This window comes from Protomyctophum parallelum (assembly GCF_964188405.1).
Source record: "Protomyctophum parallelum genome assembly, chromosome: 5".
Classification (NCBI taxonomy): domain Eukaryota; kingdom Metazoa; phylum Chordata; class Actinopteri; order Myctophiformes; family Myctophidae; genus Protomyctophum; species Protomyctophum parallelum.
Genome location: NC_139702.1, coordinates 1,242,129 through 1,264,382, shown reverse-complemented (window position 1 = coordinate 1,264,382; position 22,254 = coordinate 1,242,129). Strand labels below are relative to the sequence as shown.

The following is a 22,254-nucleotide window of genomic DNA, read 5'->3' as shown; positions in this document are numbered from 1 at the left end:
TTCAGAGATTTAAAATAATAACTGTAGTGGAGTAAAAGCATAATATTTGCCTCTGAGATAGGCGGAGCTATGCCCGATTGTGGTCCAAAATTAGACAAATTTGACACCCGCGTTCCACACCCCCACAGGAAGTGCAGTGCCCGGCCTTGAGTCGGTGGCATACGCCGTTGTCCAGAAACACCACAAAAGGCTCTGGTCAGGCTCTGCCAGTGGACCTAATGAGCCCAAGTCCCTCACCTGTGCAATTTCCAGTCTCTGCCTCAGCCAATTGATTGCCACGGCAACCCCACACCTGCAAATTGATTACTTAACCAGTCCACTTGTCAGTCAGTTTGCACTCTTCAGGCACAGACAGACGGATACAGAGATCTCTATACAGTATGGGCACAAAAGGGACACAGACAGATGGTTAAAACGGTTATTAGGTTCCCTAGTTGCATCGTTCTCAAGTAGGCCGGTGGCCGACGGGCACGTACAGGTGTAGTCATTTCTAACACTTACTTGTTTTTACACTTTTTTTGTTTGTTTATTTTTAAAGGAAAATGATGCCTTCTGCCCTTGATGTCTGGAATGCTCCTTGGGAACGCCGGTGGTAGGGTCGAGGGTCTCCCCGCCAGGACAGTGATCTTGGGACGTCGGGGGTAGGGTCGAGGGTCTCCCCTCCAGGACAGTGATCTTGGGACGTCGGGGGTAGGGTCGAGGGTCTCCCCGCCTGGGCAACGATAGTGGGCGCGCTATGTTGTCTGGAATCCCCAAATGTACCTCTGGAGCATGGGTACATTGAGGTACATTAGGCCCGTCACAAGTATTAATACATTATTTAAATTACAATAAAAATACATGAATAGTGAAAGTATCAGATCTAAGAGATCAAAACGGTTTTGAGCTCCTAGATCTGCTACTTCCACTACTTTACAACATGGGAACGAGTATGACGATTATGGCTATTATCCCAAAAGTATTGCGATTATCACAAATACTTATTATGTAGTAATTGTGATGGGCCTAAGGGTGTGTGTGGGTGGGTGTGTGTGTGTTTGTGTGTGTGTGCGGGGGGGTTTGTGTGTGTGTGTGTGTGTGTCTGTGTGTGTGTGTGTGTTGAATCTGTTTTTAATTGGCCCGACGTGTAATCTACGAGCATGTTGAAATTTGGGGCCCGACGTTGACAACGTTAAATCTACGAGCTGGACGACGCTGGATCTACGGTCAGCTATAGTGTAGTTCTCCCCGGGGTATGGGTTGAATCTGGGATCAATAATCGGGCCGGCAGGCGGGTCGTGCAGGAACCGGGTTGTGCAGGAACCGGGTCGTACCCAGCGGTCCCTCGTGCGACCCCCGTCCAGTGTGCTCGGCTACCCAGCCTCCCGTACCTCGGTTTTCAGCCTAGTTTTCTCTCTCTAGTTTTCGGTTTCAGCTGGTCGTCGACGTCACATCTCTTCACATCGCTTCAGAGTACCAACTGTTGAATATGTTGTGTTTCCTTCCCAAGGTTGTGTTTCCTTCCCGCCAGGTTGGCCAAATGTTTTCCCTATCTTGTTTCCTTCCCGCCAGGTTGGCCACATGTTGTAGTTTCTGTTTGATTAACCCCCTTTCGTAGTACTTTCCAGGTGGCAAACATTGAATTTGTGTCACTCTTCTAGTGACATAAATTAAGTAACATATTAATTTGTGCAGCTCCGTACCGTATTACCCTACATGGCTATTAGGACGTTGTGGTGGTGTGGATGTTAATGCACGCGTGCGTGTATGCGTGCGTGTGTGCGTGTGTTTCATTCAATGAAACAATTGAAAAATATGTTGGAATGGAATGGAATGGAAAATACTTTATTAATCCCCGAGGGGAAATTGATTTGTTACAGCAGTAACAGGCAGCCAGCGTTACGCAGTGCTGTTGCAATGTTGCCTGTTTTTACCAGCTGCCCACGTAGTGGGACGGCTATGTAGCGTGATAATACAAATATTATCTGCAAGCAGCGATATCAGGCACTTTGAACAGGCATAACTCATGCCTCGTTTGGCCAAAGGCCATGGAACTTGTTTACATGCATGTGCCTTGACTCATGCAGAATACATCTGTGACTTTGTACGTGAAGAAATTTGCATAAAAATATATAGGTGCAACCGTGCAAGCAAGCCGAGGAATGCAGCAATAAGAGACTGTCAGCAGTCTTGCCAGACGCTCCTCTGCTGCACATGGAAAGAAAATTCCACTGCCGTGCGTGAGCTCCCGACTGTAGTAAAACTAAACTAAACTAAACTTCACTACTCGCTCACCGAAACAAAGGCTGTTGTGTGTTGTTGAAAGTCTATTCTCCATGGTGGGAATCCTCTCAGGACCGCACATTCTCTGTATACTATGCTTTTTGGGCTTTTTGGGTTAAGGTTAGGTTTAACATAGTTTCACTGAGGTTAGGGTTAGGTTTAGGTATAGTTTTACTGTGGTTAGATTAGGGTCAGCTATTTAAAATGCTAATTTGTCAATTGTATAGTCTTCTTTCTCTCAGCCTCCTATGGTGCTGAGGCTAAGTAACTTAATGAGGAAATTATAACATTCTGATATTAATATTAAAATAATATTAACAGCTTATATGTACATCCAAAGGAGACTATGATGGAGACTGCAATAAAAAAATCGAAGTAACTTTGAACAGCACTCACCTGAGACTGATGCAACCGCTCCTTTGGATTGTTCTGAAACAATATTAAAATAATAAATATTATTTAAATTAGAAAAGAACTAGTAAGAAATGTGATAAGTTGCAAACAAGCTGGCTAAATAGCGCTACTTGCCAAACCAGGATAAGTGGTATTACAACTGAAAGAGCTTTATATGGCAGAGAGAAATTACTTGGACTGGGTTATTTATCTGAGTGGTGATTTAGAATAAAACCTAGTGAAAAACGTTTGAGGGACATAAACAATATGATATTAAAATGTAACATACATACATATACATATAAATATACATATAATATATATATTTTTTAATGCATGGTGTATAATAGATCCTTTTAAGTTATCCTGGCCTACACCTTACCCTACACCCATTTAAAATGTCGCCCGTTTCTCCTGTGAAAAATGCATTTATCATTTAGAAAACAAAGTAAAATTCAGAATGACAGAATGTTAGCCCTGGAATGTCTGTGATCCTAAGCCCAAACCACACCAATGAATGTCTGTGATCCTAAGCCCAAACCACACCAATGTCTATGATCCTAAGCCCAAACCACACCAATGAAGGTCTGTGATCCTAAGCCCAAACCACACCAATGAATGTCTGTGATCCTAAGCCCAAACCACACCAATGAATGTCTGTGATCCTAAGCCCAAACCACACCAATGAAGGTCTGTGATCCTAAGCCCAAACCACACCAATGAATGTCTGTGATCCTAAGCCCAAACCACACCAATGAATGTCTGTGATCCTAAGCCCAAACCACACCAATGAATGTCTGTGATCCTAAGCCCAAACCACACCAATGAATGTCTGTGATCCTAAGCCCAAACCATACCAATGATTGCCATGAAACTCCTTGCAACATATATACCTTAAAGCCGTTTAGTTTGTAAGGGGTTGCATTTTTGCGTTTTTACGAAACTTTTAGTTGGGCTTCGCATCATTTCATGTATGCATAAATTACACACAGCCATAGATCTGTTAGCAGACTAACGTGCGCGACATAAGTCTGCTCTGTAAGGCGTGTATACTAACCCAATAATGAATTCCTAAGACTTGGAGTCAGATATTGTCCTCAGTGACCAGCTCAGGAACAAACATTATTTATGAACATTTGAGACCTTTTGTAAAGTAATCACTTCTGGAAAATAACAAGACATGTAACACATTATTGTCTGTTGTTATTCGATGTGTACACTGTGTACGTTTTATAGTAATGGTATTAAATAATATTAACAGCTTATATGTACATCCAAAGGAGACTATGATGGAGACTGCAATACAAAAATCTAAGTAACTTTGAACAGCACTCACCTGAGACTGATGCAACCGCTCCTTTGGATTGTTCTGAAACAATATTAAAATAATAAATATTATTTAAATTAGAAACAAACGGTAAGAAATGTAATAAGTTGGAAACAAGCTGGCTAAATAGCGCTACTTGCCAAACCAGGACAAGTGGTATTACAACTGAAAGAGCTTTATATGGAGAGAAATTACTTGGACTGGGTTATCCGAGTGGTGATTTAGAATAAAACCAATAAACAATATGATATTAAAATCTAACTATATATTTTTTTTTAAATGCATGGTGTAGATCCTTTTAAGTCCTGGCCTGTTTAATATACTGTTGCATTTATCATTTAAAAACAAAGAACGTCCAAGAATACAAAAGATGCATATATACTGTAGTGTAGATGCACCCACTTTGTATAATTTAAATTATACAACATTCAAATGCTCTCTCCATCAGGTAGCCTAAATGCAGGATGAGAACATGAGACAATGGGCAGAGGCTCAGGAGATGCTCTCTCCATCAGGTAGCCTAAATGCAGGATGAGAACATGAGACAATGGGCATAGATAAATGCTCTCTCCATCAGGTAGCCTATATGCAGGATGAGAACATGAGACAATGGGCAGAGGCTCTCTCCATCAGGTAGCCTATATGCAGGATGAGAACATGAGACAATGGGCAGAGGCTCTCTCCATCAGGTAGCCTATATGCAGGATGAGAACATGAGACAATGGGCATAGGCTCAGGAGATGGGCAGAGATGGGCAGAGATGGGCATAGGCTCAGGAGATGGGCAGAGATGGGCAGAGATGGGCATAGGCTCAGGAGATGGGCAGAGATGGGCAGAGATGGGCATAGGCTCAGGAGATGGGCAGAGATGGGCATAGGCTCAGGAGATGGGCAGAGATGGGCATAGGCTCAGGAGATGGGCAGAGATGGGCATAGGCTCAGGAGATGGGCAGAGATGGGCAGAGATGGGCATAGGCTCAGGAGATGGGCAGAGATGGGCATAGGCTCAGGAGATGGGCAGAGATGGGCAGAGATGGGCATAGGCTCAGGAGATGGGCAGAGATGGGCAGAGATGGGCATAGGCTCAGGAGATGGGCAGAGATGGGCAGAGGCTCAGGAGATGGGCAGAGATGGGCATAGGCTCAGGAGATGGGCAGAGATGGGCAGAGATGGGCAGAGATGGGCATAGGCTCAGGAGATGGGCAGAGATGGGCAGAGATGGGCATAGGCTCAGGAGATGGGCAGAGATGGGCAGAGATGGGCATAGGCTCAGGAGATGGGCAGAGATGGGCATAGGCTCAGGAGATGGGCAGAGATGGGCATAGGCTCAGGAGATGGGCAGAGATGGGCATAGGCTCAGGAGATGGGCAGAGATGGGCAGAGATGGGCATAGGCTCAGGAGATGGGCAGAGATGGGCATAGGCTCAGGAGATGGGCAGAGATGGGCAGAGATGGGCATAGGCTCAGGAGATGGGCAGAGATGGGCAGAGATGGGCATAGGCTCAGGAGATGGGCAGAGATGGGCAGAGGCTCAGGAGATGGGCAGAGATGGGCATAGGCTCAGGAGATGGGCAGAGATGGGCAGAGATGGGCAGAGATGGGCATAGGCTCAGGAGATGGGCAGAGATGGGCAGAGATGGGCAGAGGCTCAGGAGATGGGCAGAGATGGGCAGAGGCTCAGGAGATGGGCAGAGATGGGCAGAGGCTCAGGAGATGGGCAGAGATGGGCAGAGATGGGCAGAGATGGGCATAGGCTCAGGAGATGGGCAGAGATGGGCAGAGATGGGCAGAGGCTCAGGAGATGGGCAGAGATGGGCAGAGATGGGCAGAGATGGGCAGAGATGGGCATAGGCTCAGGAGATGGGCAGAGATGGGCAGAGATGGGCAGAGGCTCAGGAGATGGGCAGAGATGGGCAGAGGCTCAGGAGATGGGCAGAGATGGGCAGAGGCTCAGGAGATGGGCAGAGATGGGCAGAGATGGGCAGAGGCTCAGGAGATGGGCAGAGATGGGCAGAGATGGGCAGAGGCTCAGGAGATGGGCAGAGATGGGCAGAGATGGGCAGAGATGGGCAGAGGCTCAGGAGATGGGCAGAGATGGGCAGAGATGGGCAGAGGCTCAGGAGATGGGCAGAGATGGGCAGAGATGGGCAGAGGCTCAGGAGATGGGCAGAGATGGGCAGAGATGGGCAGAGATGGGCAGAGGCTCAGGAGATGGGCAGAGATGGGCAGAGATGGGCAGAGGCTCAGGAGATGGGCAGAGATGCTCAGTGTCCACAATGAGACAAAGGTCTAACACAATGACTGAAGGCAAAGTGCTACTATTACATCAGACACCAATGTAATCAAGGCATAATGGAGGTGCCAACACTTATTAAGATATATGTGACCAGTGCCAGTAAATTAAACCACAAGTCGGCTCTAATGGAACTTCACATTATACCAAATTAGATTCTTTTTTTTAATGTTTTTATTCCATCAGAAAGTCGGTTTAGTGTCATTAAGTTGTTGTAATTACGTTGCAAAAATGTCTCTATAATGTAAGACTATTTTCCGTATTTTGGGGGTGTGAACATTCCTGCACGTATTTACATAGAGCTGTTTCGATTGGCCATACCTATGTATTGTTCTCCAGTTTCACGTAGCCGATCACCGCCCATCAGTACAACGTGTTCAGGCTGTCAGTAAACACAACATCATTCTTGTTGTTTGTTTGTGATCATGGCTAGTAACTTGGACCGCTTGCTTAACGCTTTAAATGGACAGGCACAAGACGATCTCCTGGGAACATTTATTTCAGATTTCATACACGGTGGCAATGACCCGGGTTTAGAGCTCACGGATGAATCTGACACGGATGATGAAGACCATGGCGTTGTTTTCGATCAAATCAACAGGAGTTCGTGTTGTGATAACGAGGACGAGGAAGACGAGTCTGGGGGAACAGCTGGGCCGGGTGGTGTACAGGTCGGCATCGCCTCGCTTTTACTTGTACCAGAAGTTAATAATGTAGCCGTGGACACCGACCGAACAGCAGAAATGGAGAAAATAATAAACTTTGATTGCGGATGTCATCAAAGAGCAAAAGAGAACGTAAAGCAAAGGTAGGGCAAAATAAAAAGGCAATATTGGCCTATACTTCTCACTGAGCAGTAGACTTGTATAACTATTATTATTAAAGAGCTACAAATATGACTAATTGAGACAAATCAATAGTCAATAACTTGGTGCAGGTAATCAGAATCACTTTATTTGTCACCTCCATGTACTTACCATAGCCTACATAAATAATATGAAATACCATTTCCCCTCATAGCCTACATAAAGAATATGAAATACCATTTCCCCTCATAGCCTACATAAAGAATATGAAATACCATTTCCCCTCATAGCCTACATAAAGAATATGAAATACCATTTCCCCCATAGCCTACATAAAGAATATGAAATACCATTTCCCCTCATAGCCTACATAAAGAATATGAAATACCATTTCCCCTCATAGCCTACATAAAGAATATGAAATACCATTTCCCACCATAGCCTACATAAAGAATATGAAATACCATTTCCCCTCATAGCCTACATAAAGAATATGAAATACCATTTCCCACCATAGCCTACATAAAGAATATGAAATACCATTTCCCACCACAGCCTACATAAAGAATATGAAATACCATTTCCCACCATAGCCTACATAAAGAATATGAAATACCATTTCCCACCATAGCCTACATAAAGAATATGAAATACCATTTCCCCTCATAGCCTACATAAAGAATATGAAATACCATTTCCCCTCATAGCCTACATAAAGAATATGAAATACCATTTCCCCTCATAGCCTACATAAAGAATATGAAATACCATTTCCCCTCATAGCCTACATAAAGAATATGAAATACCATTTCCCCTCATAGCCTACATAAAGAATATGAAATACCATTTCCCCTCATAGCCTACATAAAGAATATGAAATACCATTTCCCCTCAGTCACATCACTTGAGGTGCAACATAAAAACATAAAAAGACAAACTATCTAAAGACACAGCATGAATAAACATTTTAAAATAGCCCCACTATAGGCTATATGTATGATATGATGTGCATATGATGATATGATGTCTACATTTTTATGTTTTTATATATTTTAGCTTAGATATTACAATAGGCTTTGCAATGATTATAATCGTCATTGGTCACCCTACACTTTATTATTTAACGCAAGACGAAAAACAAAGAAAAACCACAAACAATAACAAAAAGTTTAAACCCCTGATAATGTCAAAGTAATCCAAATAGTGTATATTAATTTTCAAACGATTTTAAAAGTATCAAGTTCAAGCGACCAGTAAAAGTTTGTCTCTCCACACAGTAGTAATCAAGACACTGCTTGCCTAAACAAAGTCATCCATTAGGATCAGAACTTACCCATCACTTTCTCTAATTCCTGTGCAACATTGTTGCAGTTTATCTTTTTATAAAATGGTCACCGTTATTTCTACAGCATTGTCCTCAGTGAAAGCTGTAACCATCTTGTCTGCAATCTCTATTCTACTCTTATTCTCAATTGCGTTTTTTCGAATGCGTGGCTCTTCTTTACGATCAAGCAAAGTGCTGCAGAATGTCTCCAGATCAGTCTCCTCCAGATCCTCAAGGGCGTCTACGATTGCCTCTTTAGGTGTTTTAGCAGCCATAGCCATTATATCCAAAGAAAACCTTTGGTGAACTTTAATTCACCAAAAGTGATTAGACGTAGAATACAGTAACGTGTGTACTGTACATGGAAAAATGCTCACAACTATAGAAGATGAAAGTGAAAACATCTCTCATCTCTTTGTAAACCGCAAAAGTGACTTCCTGTATTTGCGAACGCAATGAGCACTAACTATGAGACCCTGCAGATCGTGTCTGTCTGTGTATCTGTCTGTGTGTCTGTCCCGCTGTGACACCACCCGCCCGCCACCAGAGGGCACAGCTGTAGCACACACACACACACACAAAAAATTACTAACTAAAAAGAAAAAAAAAGTACGTAATTTATTCTAATTGTTGTTATTGCAATTTACGAGCTTTGCGCGTCTTACTTGTATAAAACAGGAAGGTGAAAAACCTTCCTGTTCTATAATACAGGAATAATTCAACCACATTGAGAACTCAAACTCAACACACACACTGGTATAATCTCAGAAATACTAAAACTGACTTGTGTATTATTTGGTCTTTCAAAAATGTATATGACCCGTTTAGGTTAGGCCTAAAAAAAAAGCCTGACCTAAGTTTTCTGAAAAACTTCAATTATTTATATAGCAGCATCAATTTTTTTTAATTTTTCAATACTGTACATACTGTACAGAACCCAAAAATGGGTTCCCGGACTGAGGGGGTAAAACACCAAAAGGGGTTCCCGCCATGAATGGGTTTTAATGCTGTTTTGTTGCGTTTTTACGAAACTTTGGGCTTTGCATACATGTATGCAAATACATATACATATATAGATCTATGGCTGTGTATATGCATACATTTCATGTATGCATATACACAGCCATAGATCTGTTAGCAGACTAACGTGTGCAACATAAGACCGGATCATCACCTAGATCTGGAATACCACATCACATCTTGGATCACCTTTTTAAAATTAACTATGGAAGCAAAGGTAAACATGCGAACATCATGAGATTATAACGGAGGGAGGGTTTCTGAGCTACACCCCATTACAGGTAAATGGGGTTGCACTTTTATGTATGGGTATGGGTATGGTGTACTCCGGACACACACTGGTCCTGATGAACCCATTCTGACCTGAGATCAGATTCTAAAAATGTCAGTCGTTCTTCGATTTTTCAAAAAATAGCAGACCTACAAGCTCGTATCGCGCCACTCGGTGGCGCGATATGAGCTTGTAGATCTGCTGTTTTTCAATAGCTAAAGCATAACATGATGCCGACACCAAAATGGGTGCCCGGTCAGAATGGGTTAACCAATACAGGGTTCAATAGCAAGGTTAAACGGGTGGATATCTGGTTTTGCAGCTAGGATCCAGTGGGGTTAGGGGGTTTTCGCCAAAGCGCTTTTTAATACTTTCCATTGGGTGTTCAATAGCACTGATTTATGAAAAGAATAATTCAGTTAGGTGGTTTCTTCCGGACGGCAACGAAATATGATCTCATGTGAAAGAAGCATTGAAAACATACAGTAGGTAAAGACACCAACGTCATGAGGCTCAGGTGAAGCACTGTGGAGTAACACTGGTTAAATGTAGGCCTACTGTACCATACAGAGTAACGCTGGTTAAATGTAGGCCTACTGTACCATACAGAGTAACGCTGGTTAAATGTAGGCCTACTGTACCATACAGAGTAACGCTGGTTAAATGTAGGCCTACTGTACCATACAAACTGTCAGTAATCTGCCAATCTACAGAAACATAACATTCCAGAATATTGTTGCATTTGATTTTGGATTTCAGCAAAACAAACACTATTGTTTCCCATTCAAAAGCGACGCGATTGGAATATGTTTGGAAGTTTGTTGATTTTAATAATTTGACTATAATAACCACAACCTTGTGCACTTTATTCTTATCTATAAAGGATATTTGTAATATTTGTAAGCAATTAGTATTTATGATAGATGCTTGCATCTCTGACTGGATTACTGCTTTTAATTTAATCTGGAAGAAAACATACCCAAGGTTTTCAGTAATACAAAAATATCCATAATACACATTGTTATAAAATACACACATGGAAACACACATGGAAAATGTTAGTATCATTTTATTTCTGCTCCTATGTCGTGGAAGCACCACGACCCATGATGGCCTTCTTAGTGTTTCTCTCAGGTTTTAAAAGCATTATATAACACTTTGGTCCAAACAGCGCCACCAAAAGGCCAAAACTAGATGCTAAAATAGCAAATACCTCCACTACGTCTGCATATTTGCCTGGAGAGCTGATATATGCTGGGATGAAGGCTATCCACACGGCACAGAAGATCAACATGCTGAAAGTGATTAACTTTGCTTCATTGAAGTTGTCTGGAAGATTCCGTGCCATGAATGCTAGGACAAAGCTGAGGAGTGCCAGCAAGCCAATATAACCTAGTAACACTGCAAAACCAACTGTTGATCCCACATCACACTCATAGACTATCGTATCACTGAGGTATTGTGTGTTTTTATGGGGAGTTGGTGAGGCAGACACCAGCCAGGCTATACAGATTATTGCCTGGATAGAAGTAAGAACAACAACTGTTCCTCTCTGCTGCATAGCACTGAACCACTTCATAATGTCTGCACCCCCGGGCTTGGAGGCCTTGAACACAGCCAACACCACCATAGTCTTTACCAGGATGCACGAGACACACAGCACAAAGCTGATCCCAAATATTGCATGCCTCAGCTGACAAGTCCACAGTCTGGGGCGGCCAATGAACAGAAGTGAACACATGAAACATAGTTTGAGTGACAGCAGAAGTTGGAAGCTGAGTTCTGAGTTGTTGGCGCGCACCATGGGTGTGTCTCGATGATAGACGAAGATCCCCAGGACAATGGCACACATAAATGTGCCGAACAATGCGATGGTTGTCAAGGAGATACCGAGGGGCTCGTGGTAGGAGAGGAACTCCACGCTCTTACGGACACAGTGGTCATGCTGGGGATTGGACCAGAAGTCCTCTGGACAACTGATGCACACTGTAGAGTCTAACGAAGACACCAAGGTTAAAGGGACAGCACTCTGTAGAGTCTAACAGAGACACCAAGGTTAAAGGGACAGAAATTAAGTATCCTCCTCAAGGACTTGTCAACAGGCTATGGACTAGTAAACAGGCTATGGACTAGTAAACAGGCTATGGACTAGTAAACAGGCTATGGACTAGTAAACAGGCTATGGACCAGTATACAGAGTATGAACCAACCTGTTTGATTGCTGATCTCTCCGTCAGAACAAGCATTGCAGTCAAAGCAGCAGACAGGTTCTCCTTTCCTTCTGGCTTTCCAGGTTCCAGGAGAACAGCTCCCACTGCACACTGACTGAGGAGGCTACGAAGGGGAGTAACGATGCATTGGTTGGTTCTAGGGCTATCCCGACCCGATCCCGATACCCCGAATACCGATACCAGTGTTCTGATCTCGTGTTGTGTTTATAGCAAGTGTTTAAGCAGTTATATCCTAAATCCAATACCTATAGACCGATTCCGTAGCGGTTTCATGGTCGCAGCCTATACGTATTTCCTGTAGGCGGACTCGACGTAGCTGCGGGGGTAAAACCCTCACCAGGCGCACCTCTTCCACTACAGTGAACAGCAGAGTGACTGATGTTAGTTTGCCTCAAACTTTACTCCTTTACCTGCTTTTTTAATAACACTAACATTACAAAGATGCCCAGAACATCGAGATGAACCTGTGTAGTTTATGGCTGCTCCAACAGTAGTGGCAACATAACAAATAAAATAAAACGGAATGTCCACCGCGGTGGCTGAGACCAGAGCCATTGAGTAATGGTTGAGACGAAGCAGTGAAAGATACATAACGCCAGTGTACTTTATACCTCATGCTTTAAATGCTTAGTATGAGGTATAAAATACAGCAGCCTTGTGTTCATAAAACAGAAAGATTTGGTATTGGGTAAGACTGGCGATATGTATCTTTCCCTGCTTCGTCTCAACCATTACTCAATGGCTCTGGTCTCAGCCACCGCGGTGGATATTAGACATTCCGTTTTATTTTATTTTTTATGTTGCCACTACTGTTGGAGCAGCCATAAACTACACAGGTTCATCTCGATGTTCTGGGCATCTTTGTAATGTTAGTGTTAGTAAAAAAGCAGGTAAAGGAGTAAAGTTTGAGGCAAACTAACATCAGTCACTCTGCCGTTCACTGTAGTGGAAGAGGTGCGCCTGGTGAGGGTTTTATCCCCGCAGCTACGTCGAGTCCACCTACAGGAAATACGTAGGCTGCGACCATGAGACCAGCTACGGAATCGGTCTATACATGTATTGACATACAGGTCAAATAGAGTAGTACTGCCTGAATACCAGCACACACTCAGTCCTGCCTGAATACCAATGCGATTGATCATTAAAATAAACATGCTTAGAAAATGCACACTGTCCAAGTGAGCCCTGAATCCAGACAAAGTTGTAAACCACTGGACTCGAGTAAATTACATTCTCATAACGAGCTCAACATTAGATATTTTAGAAAGCCAATAAGGCGTTACCTTTGTGGATTCAAAGCTCCAGAAGATGGCGTCTCCATCGAGGATGAGTTCGTCATCTCCGGAGGCCGACTTCTTGACCACGCCTACATTCTGAACCTTTACACTTCCGTCGGGGAGCCATACCCAGTTCATGACATCGTAGATCGGTATGGGATCACCGTTCTCATCAAAGGACACTTCATCACCAAATGATGTGGTGAAGTTGACCTTTTCCAGGTAGTACACAAGCTAGAAATAGTGAAGGAAATGAAGGAAGACTAAAAACTACTGTATGCAATCACATTAACACTATAGACACATTGTCAGGGATTGATGTATTAACTACACCCTTGAAATAGGCCTACGAAAATCATTAACTATTGTTGCTGTACACTTAAGTGAAATTGGAAGTGATTCAACAAATAAATGAGCAGACAAAACTGGAACTGAAACACAAGCTTTATTTGTTCTTTGTGATGTTCTCTCTCCTAATTCGAGGAAATGTGCAATTCATCTCTAGATGCATTTACTGTTTATTAAAGAGCTGGAGAGACCCGTTACGAAACAACCACTCTATATACAAATAAAAATGTCTTGCCTTTCATAATGTCATATTTAAATATTATTATTCAAAATGTGGGTCCATCTATAGAAACTTTAAGCCATTCTGACCGGGCACCCATTTTGGTGTCAGCATCATGTTATGCTTTAGCTATTGAAATATAGCAGACATACAAGCTCATAGCGCGCCACCGAGTGGCTCGCTACGAGCTTGTAGGTCTGCTATTTTTGAACAATCGAAGAACGACTGACATTTTTTTTAAATCTGATCTCAGGTCAGAATGGGTCAATCAGACCAGTGTGTGTCCGGCGGAAACCTCATATGAATCTGATCTCAGGTCAGAATGGGTTAACTGAAACAGAACTGTGAATTAATATCCCACCTGCCATGGTTGTATGTTCTGCAAACTGGCACAGCTGTGCCCAGTGAAAGGCCCCCTTCCCGGGGCACACTGCAGCATGTCATGGAGGGCATGGGCCAGAGCGTACACCGCCTTGTACACGTTATACTCATACCTGAGGTCTGACACCTCAGGCAGGGGAGACTCTGCCGCTCCCAGGTCCTCCTGTCCGGTACACACCCGTCCACCAGCATCCACCCACGCTGCTGGAAGGGGTGCAAATTTACACTGGAATGTGTGCTCCCAGAACTGCTTCACCTGAAGAAACACAATGAAGACTTATAGGCCACATATAAAAAGTAAATACTTAAGATACTAAATTAACCCATTCTGAGCTGAGATCAGATTCATACGAGGTTTTCCACTGGACACACACAGGTCTGATTAACCCATTCTGACCTGAGATCAGATTCTAAAAATGTCAGTCGTTCTTCGATTTTTCAAAAATGGCAGACCTACAAGCTCGTATCGCGCCACTCGGTGGCGCGATACGAGCTTGTAGATCTGCTATTTTTCAATAGCTAAAGCATAACATGATGCCGACACCAAAATGGGTGCCCGGTCAGAATGGGTTAAACGAAAGACTCACTAGGTTATTTTCACGTCTCTTGTCAGGGTGGTGGTCAGGATGTGTTTTTAACAAGAAGTCCTTGAGACCTGGTATCTCTCCTCGACGGATGGCGATCCCCAGGGTGCCTCTGAGGTAGGGCATGAAGGCAGGCGTCTGGAGGACGGTGTATGTCGACCAGCCCTCACTGGCCATCCACTGCAGACCGGCCACATCCTGCTTTACCACCTGTTGTGGTGAACAATATAATGATGTGTATGTGCTACAGTTCTCATTAATGACCAAATAAAAAGCAAAATAAGGCAATGCAATGTAAGAAAAATAAATAAACAATTGCTGAGCATTGGAATTGTTTATTCCAATGAGTGATTAAATTGCATTGCAAAATGGAATTGTTGGTTCCAATGAGTGAGTAAATCGCTGCACTGCAATAAGTAAATGGTTTGCGAAAACAACAATAACAACAACAACATAGCAACCTACTTCATTTTCTGAAAGAATGTCTTAACTTCAATGTAGCTAATTTCAGATTCCCTATAATCATCATGAATGACCATAATTAACATGTATCATAATAACCCCAACCTCCTCCAGGAGTTTAACCATATGGTTATCGTAACCAAATGCAATGACAACACGAGCTGTGGATCCCTTCATCACAGTGACGATCCTCTGAAGTCGGGCTGGGTCACTGTCCATGGGCAGAACCTGCACGTACGCCAGACAGGTCAGCCCTGAGCGCTCCACCTCGGACTGGAAGGACCTGGCAGCGCTGTGTCCGTAGTCATTATCAATGATCACCAGGCCAAACCAGGTCCACCCAAAACGCCGCATTATCTGGAGCATAGCTTGCACCTGATTGGATGAAGAATGGAAGGACATGCAAGTTCTAGAATAGATCATATTATGGGCCTCATGCGGCCCTCACCTTTACAGCTGTTACAATTCCAAACATGCAAAGATAACCCGCTATAATTACTTCAGTCTATCTTAGCTCAATGACTAGTGCTACATTTTTATTGTCTTTTGTTTTTTTATGAATTTGTATTTGAGTTCATAAAGTTAACATATTAAGTAGGCTAGTTCTAAATTAATTTGAAATTTAAAAAGTTCAAAAATAGCTACAAATATTTCAGGATTCCATTTCAAATGGTTATGCACCGAATATTCGGCAGACAATGGCTAAAAATGCATTTTCGGCCCCAATAGGCAGAAAATATATCACCGAATAGTGTATGCAATTAATGCATTCAAAAGAGCTGAATAAATGTTTTATGGACCCATAATAGTGATTATTATTTAAGTTAAGTTTTGCCATAATCATTTATTTTGCCATAAAGCAGGTACCTTTAACCCATTCTGAACGGGAACCCATTTTGGTGTTAGCATCATGTCGTGCTTTAGCTATTTAAAAATAGCAGATCTACAAGCTCGTATCGCGCCACCGAGTGGCGCGATACGAGCTTGTAGGTCTGCTATTTTTGAAACATCGAAGAACGACTGACATTTTTTAGAATCTGATCTCAGGTCAGAATGGGTCAATCAGACCAGTGTGTGTCCAGTGGAAACCTCGTATGAATCTGATCTCAGGTCAGAATGGGTAGCAATGGTAGGAAAACATATATATAATATGAATCATATTCGGTATTCGGTTTTCGGCCAACTGTTTCCTACTGTATATTCGGTATTCGGTTTCGGCTAAGAATTTCCCTTTCGGTGCATCCCTAATTTCAAATGGTTTCTGCCCCGACAGTATGCAATGTGAGTGTGTAATATTAGGCTACTGTAGTGCTCTCTCTATCATCAGATTGTACATGGGGGGAAGTGAGTGAATCTCTTACACAGATTCCATAAAGGAAAACGTCTAATCGTTTTTACACTTTAAATAAAGACCTCCAGCTCCAGCAGTAATGCACACAAGCAAAATGAGAGGGGATATGCAGTATTGATTACACTCACTAGAGGGAGGTATTTGACAATTGATTGAATTTATTGACAGTTTGCAGAATTACAGTACAGTTCAAGTACAGTACAACTCAATACAAAACTGTTAACTGTGAGTGGACGACACCATAACGCATTACACTTGTTTACAATAGGGCCCGCCATTTTCAATTCATCAGCAGTGTGTGCAACGTGAAGTACTTTTGATACAAACATTAGTATTATCTGTAGTACTAGCAGTTCACCTGTGAGGTGAAGTACTTTTGATACAAACATTAGTATTATCTGTAGTACTAGCAGTTAAACATTAGTATTATCTGTAGTACTAGCAGTTCACCTGGAAGGTGAAGTACTTTTGATACAAACATTAGTATTATCTGTAGTACTAGCAGTTAAACATTAGTATTATCTGTAGTACTAGCAGTTCACCTGGAAGGTGAAGTACTTTTGATACAAACATTAGTATTATCTGTAGTACTAGCAGTTCACCTGGGAGGTGAAGTACTTTTGATACAAACATTAGTATTATCTGTAGTACTAGCAGTTCACCTGGGAGGTGAAGTACTTTTGATACAAACATTAGTATTATCTGTAGTACTAGCAGTTAAACATTAGTATTATCTGTAGTACTAGCAGTTAAACATTAGTATTATCTGTAGTACTAGCAGTTAAACATTAGTATTATCTGTAGTATTAGCAGTTCACCTGGAAGGCGTCACTGGGGATTGTTCTGAAGAAGGATGGGAAGTGATCCCGGTCACTCAGACAGGCGCAGGTGGCTCCAGGGCTGACCTGGAGAAGGTACAAAACATCTGAAATATATACAATAAATATATATAATATATACAAAACATCTGAAATATAGGCTTCTTCTTCCTGCATGGTGGAGACCTGTGCCACGAGGAGCACTTTATCTAGTTTTTCTAATTTCTTCTCTTCCATAAAATGTACAAAATAGCAGAGATAGTTGATCTACGAGCTTATAAACACATCACAAAGTGATATTTTAAGCTTGTGGATCTGCTATTTTTGCTATTTAGTATAAGTATATGGACATTTTTCAGCGTGGAAACAATTGACAAATATGCAAAAATAATTGTGATTATCTAAAAAAAAAAAGAATGTGTTTAGGGGATTATTTAATAATTGTGACAGGCCTAATCATGTGTGGACTCACTTTGAAATTGTAACCTTCAATTGCCTGGTGATATTATATATATATAACCACAATTGACTCAAGGATTCAGATTTTACACACCGTCTGTGCACACATGTATTGTTTCATGCCATTGCTGTAACCTTATTATGTATTGATGACGGTGTTTGATCATATGAGGTTTAACATTAGAATGGTATGATACATTTAACTCCTCCACTATTACTGTAGTAAATACTTTCCACACCATGCAGGCCTTGGGCAGAGCATAAGAACTCTTAAAGGAGAATTCCATGCTAGAATGCTTTCTTATCTTTCTTACCTTTCTTTGTAGTTGTTACGTCCCCATCAAAGAGGTCCAGGTGTTATTTTGTGCAAAAACTCCTTATTGCCTATTTCCCCTACCATAAGCCCTAAATGCATTGGATTGAATGGGAATTGCATGGGGCTATGGGGTGTTGTGCTACTTCGCTTATTTCCATCTAAATAAGTAGTGTTGTGTGTTGCTTGGGATATTATTTACATTATGAAGAGAGGATATATACAAAGAAATTATAATTTTGAGCGATGGAAATAAGCGAATTAGCACAACACCCCATAGCCCCATTCGATTCCCATTCAATCCAATGCAATTCATTTAGGGCTTATGGTAGGGGAAATAGCCAATAAGGAGCTTTTGCACAAAATAACACCTAGACCTCTTTGGTGGGGACGTAACAACTACAAAGAAAGGTATGAAAGCCTTTTAGTATGGAATTCTCCTTTAACACAGATGCATTGCACTCTGACCTTCTGGAAACCTCCTCCACCCTCCATTAAAGATGTGCCTGCTTCACCCACATGCTTTGCCTGTGGCATGTTCTATGCCTTTAAACGGTAACAACACTTATGTTTATGTATTTTATATATACGGCCATATATATATATATATATATATATATATATATATATACAGTAAGTAACCAAAATCAAGCATAATTGGTGATGGTAAAAGTGTGTTTACTAAGTGATGAACTTACCATGGGAACTCTGTACAAACCTAGTATACTAGAGACGGCGATAGAATTGGTTGAGGACGCGCTCACTACTCCGAGCACTGGAGGAGAGCCAACACAGCTCGTCTCATTGGACTGGAACTGCTCTTCTCGCCCACTGACCAATGACAAGGCTGCGCGGAACCCGACTCCCAGCACGATGCAGATGTCATAGATACTGTACCCCAGGGTCACATGGGGCAGCAGGCGGGGGTCTCCGTTGATCTCGTCCACTGCAAAAGCCATGGCCTGGGCCTCCCTGAACCACGCAGTGTAAAAACTAACGCATACAATGTCACTGTAACAGTGCATGTTTGTAATAATAATAATAATAATAATAAAACTTTATTTGTATAGCACCTTTCATGACATGAAATGCAGCTCAAAGTGCTTTACAGAACAATGGAGAATAAAAGAAAAGCAAGGCAACGACTAATGCAATACAGTGAGGACATGAATAACAAAAAATAAAATAAAAATAACTAAAAGATCAATTAAAAGCAATGTTGTAGAGGTGGGTCTTGAGCTGAGTTTTAAAATGTCTACAGAGGCTGCCTGACGAAGGTACAGTGGGAGCTTGTTCCATGCCGACGGCCCGTAGAAGCAAAAAGCTGCTTCCCCGTATTTTTTAGTTGCCATTTTTTGGGGCAAAGCGAGCAGGCCGGCGGTGGAAGACCTTAGGGGGCGGTTTGGGACATATTTAGGCATTTTAGACATATGCAAGTATAGGAAACCTACACATATCTAACAAAACTGTTCCCTGTTCTCTTGCTTGCTGCTGTTGTTGTTCAGTATTTGTGAAACCTACCCAGTGCAAGTGGGCTCCTGTTGCTTGGAGGTGAAAGTCAGCTCAGGGAAGACAGGGCTGTAGTGGATCGGAAGCAAGCCACCCAGAACAAAGTCCCCCGCCTTGTAAATGCTGTTGACATTGAAAGGTGCCTGCAGCTCACAAGAAGAGGAAGATGAGGTGGACAAGGCGGAGAAGGAAGAGAACAGAATCACGTACATGTATAGGTCTGGAGAAGCCCTCATGACTGTCCTACCTGTCCCTCCCCCCTCTCTAAAGCCGTTGTCCAGTTGCTATATGTTTTATACACAGTGCTGTGCCATCCCCCGTGCCACCCTTATGCCACTACGTAGTCTTTCACACCGCCCATCTGTGCCGTGCCATCCCCTGTACCACAGAATGACAATGACGTAATCCTTCACAGCATGCCATGCATGCACCCATTTGGTCAGAGGCAGTACAGGCAGGGCTTAACCCATTCTGACCTGAGATCAGATTCATACGAGGTTTCCGCTGGACACACACTGGTCTGATGAACCCATTTTGACCTGAGATCAGATTCTAAAAATGTCAGTCGTTTTTTTCGATTTTTCTAAAATAGCAGACCTACAAGCTCATAGCGCGCCACTCGGTGGCGCGCTATGAGCTTGTAGATCTGCTATTTTTCAATAGCTAAAGCATAACATGATGCTGACACCAAAATGGGTTCCCGTTCAGAATGGTTTAATATAGGCCTACATTAACAATCCTATCATATCAAAATAATGTGTCCTCTAATATATCTATTACACATGCACGCACGCGTTTGAGAACCACTGATATAGCAACATAGTTTTATTTGTATCTTTTTCCAGAAAACCAACATTTAAAAAAGGGGGCATTTCATAATTGTGGGGCTACTGATTTGGGGCCGACTTTCCCAACATTTTCCATGTTTTTTCGTGGTATAGGCCAGGGGTTTTCAACTGGTTTTGATCCAGGGACCACCATTCTGACTATAGCAGCAGCCTGGGGACCACCACTATTGTGTCGGGTGGGTTCATCGTAGATCTACGATGGACCCACCCGACACAATAGTGGTGGGGCATTCATGCACCATGGGTTAAGATTGTTTTTGTTTTCTTCTTACTTGTTACTCACTAATCACACTATCACAGGCTACATTCATGAGCTGGACAAAAATGTTTCAAAGTATTTTATTATCAAAAGTTTTACTAAAGTGTTTTTTACTTGTACTAAGCAGGACTCAAAAAAAGTCTCAAAATAATAATCCATTTCACATTTGACACTTGGTGCATTTGACAGTCACAGTAGGTTTGTTTCTGACAAGCCCCCCGCCCCCCCCCCCCCCCCCACACACACACACACACACACACAGAAACAGAATATATATTTTTATCTTATTCTATTTTAATAATCTTCTCTTTATTTTAACCAACCTACAATCTGCACTACATTTTACTAGGGCCTTATACAGTACCTTTCTAACATACAGAGGGAACTGTTCATTGTGTACCGTCACTTTAAAAGCGTAATGTATACATCATCGTACGACGGTGTCACGCACCAAAAATAGCCAATCTACAAGCTCACACCGGGGCTCCACCGGGCGTGTTGCGCCTCCGTCGTGTGCGTAAAAAAACGAACCGGCCAACCGGGGCAATTTTAATGCAGTCACGCAACGCAATACAACGTGGGCAGTGGAGCCACCCTTCATTGATTAAAACGGGAACATTCCCTGACGGAGATGCGACGCTGACGGGCCCGGTGGAGCCCGCACCTGGTTGCATCGCGTTGTGAGCTTGTAGCTCTGCCTTTTCGGCAACGATAGACTGAGAAGTTGCACATTGAATAGTGAATACGTCACGTATTATGTGAGACTATTCAATCGATCCGCGGCAGATATTATAACTCTATGGCAGGGAGATTTGACTTTCCCAAACGTATTATTATGTGCTTGCCTTGGGCAGCAAGCACGGTAAGAATGCATGCGTTGGGTGGAAGATCAGGATGGTTGTTCCGCTGGCAGCTGATGACTCCGTCAGCTTTTCTTTTGGTTTATTTGACATTAAGTTTCGACTATTCGACTTAAGTTATTATTATTATTTACAAACAAGTAAAAAGAGTGCAAATAAGTTTTATATTATATATTAGAAAAAAGGTAAAAAAAAAAGTAAAGAAAAAAAAGGCAAAAATATAACTTTTCTGAATGCCTGCCTGCGGACCACCAGCAGTACCTCCGCGGACCACCAGGGGGCCGCGGACCACCGGTTGAAAACCCCTGGTATAGGCACAAAAAAATATATACCATACCAGGCCTGAGGCCTGAGGCCTACCATTGATACCAAAGATACCATCCCAGGCCTGAGGCCTGAGGCCTACCATTGATACCATACCAGGCCTGAGGCCTACCATTGATACCAAAGATACCATACCAGGCCTGAGGCCTACCATTGATACCAAAGATACCATACCAGGCCTGAGGCCTGAGGCCTGAGGCCTACCATTGAGGCCTGAGGCCTACCATTGAGGCCTGAGGCCTACCATTGAGGCCTGAGGCCTACCATTGAGGCCTGAGGCCTACCATTGAGGCCTGAGGCCTACCAGTGCGTGGC

The 22,254-nt window shown here is 42.7% G+C and overlaps 1 protein-coding gene across 1 annotated transcript; it reads right to left on the bottom strand.

The window, feature by feature from the left end:
- Positions 1-10,776: 10,776 nt before the first annotated feature.
- LOC310859186 (extracellular calcium-sensing receptor-like) lies at positions 10,777-19,884 on the bottom strand (the record flags this gene model as incomplete). Its single annotated transcript, XM_083765587.1, has 9 exons — positions 10,777-11,690; positions 11,906-12,029; positions 13,210-13,437; positions 14,133-14,408; positions 14,740-14,946; positions 15,304-15,573; positions 17,368-17,454; positions 18,838-19,111; positions 19,661-19,884. The coding sequence occupies 9 exons, from the start codon at positions 19,882-19,884 to the stop codon at positions 10,777-10,779; spliced, it is 2,604 nt and encodes an 867-aa protein (XP_083621713.1).
- Positions 19,885-22,254: the final 2,370 nt, after the last annotated feature.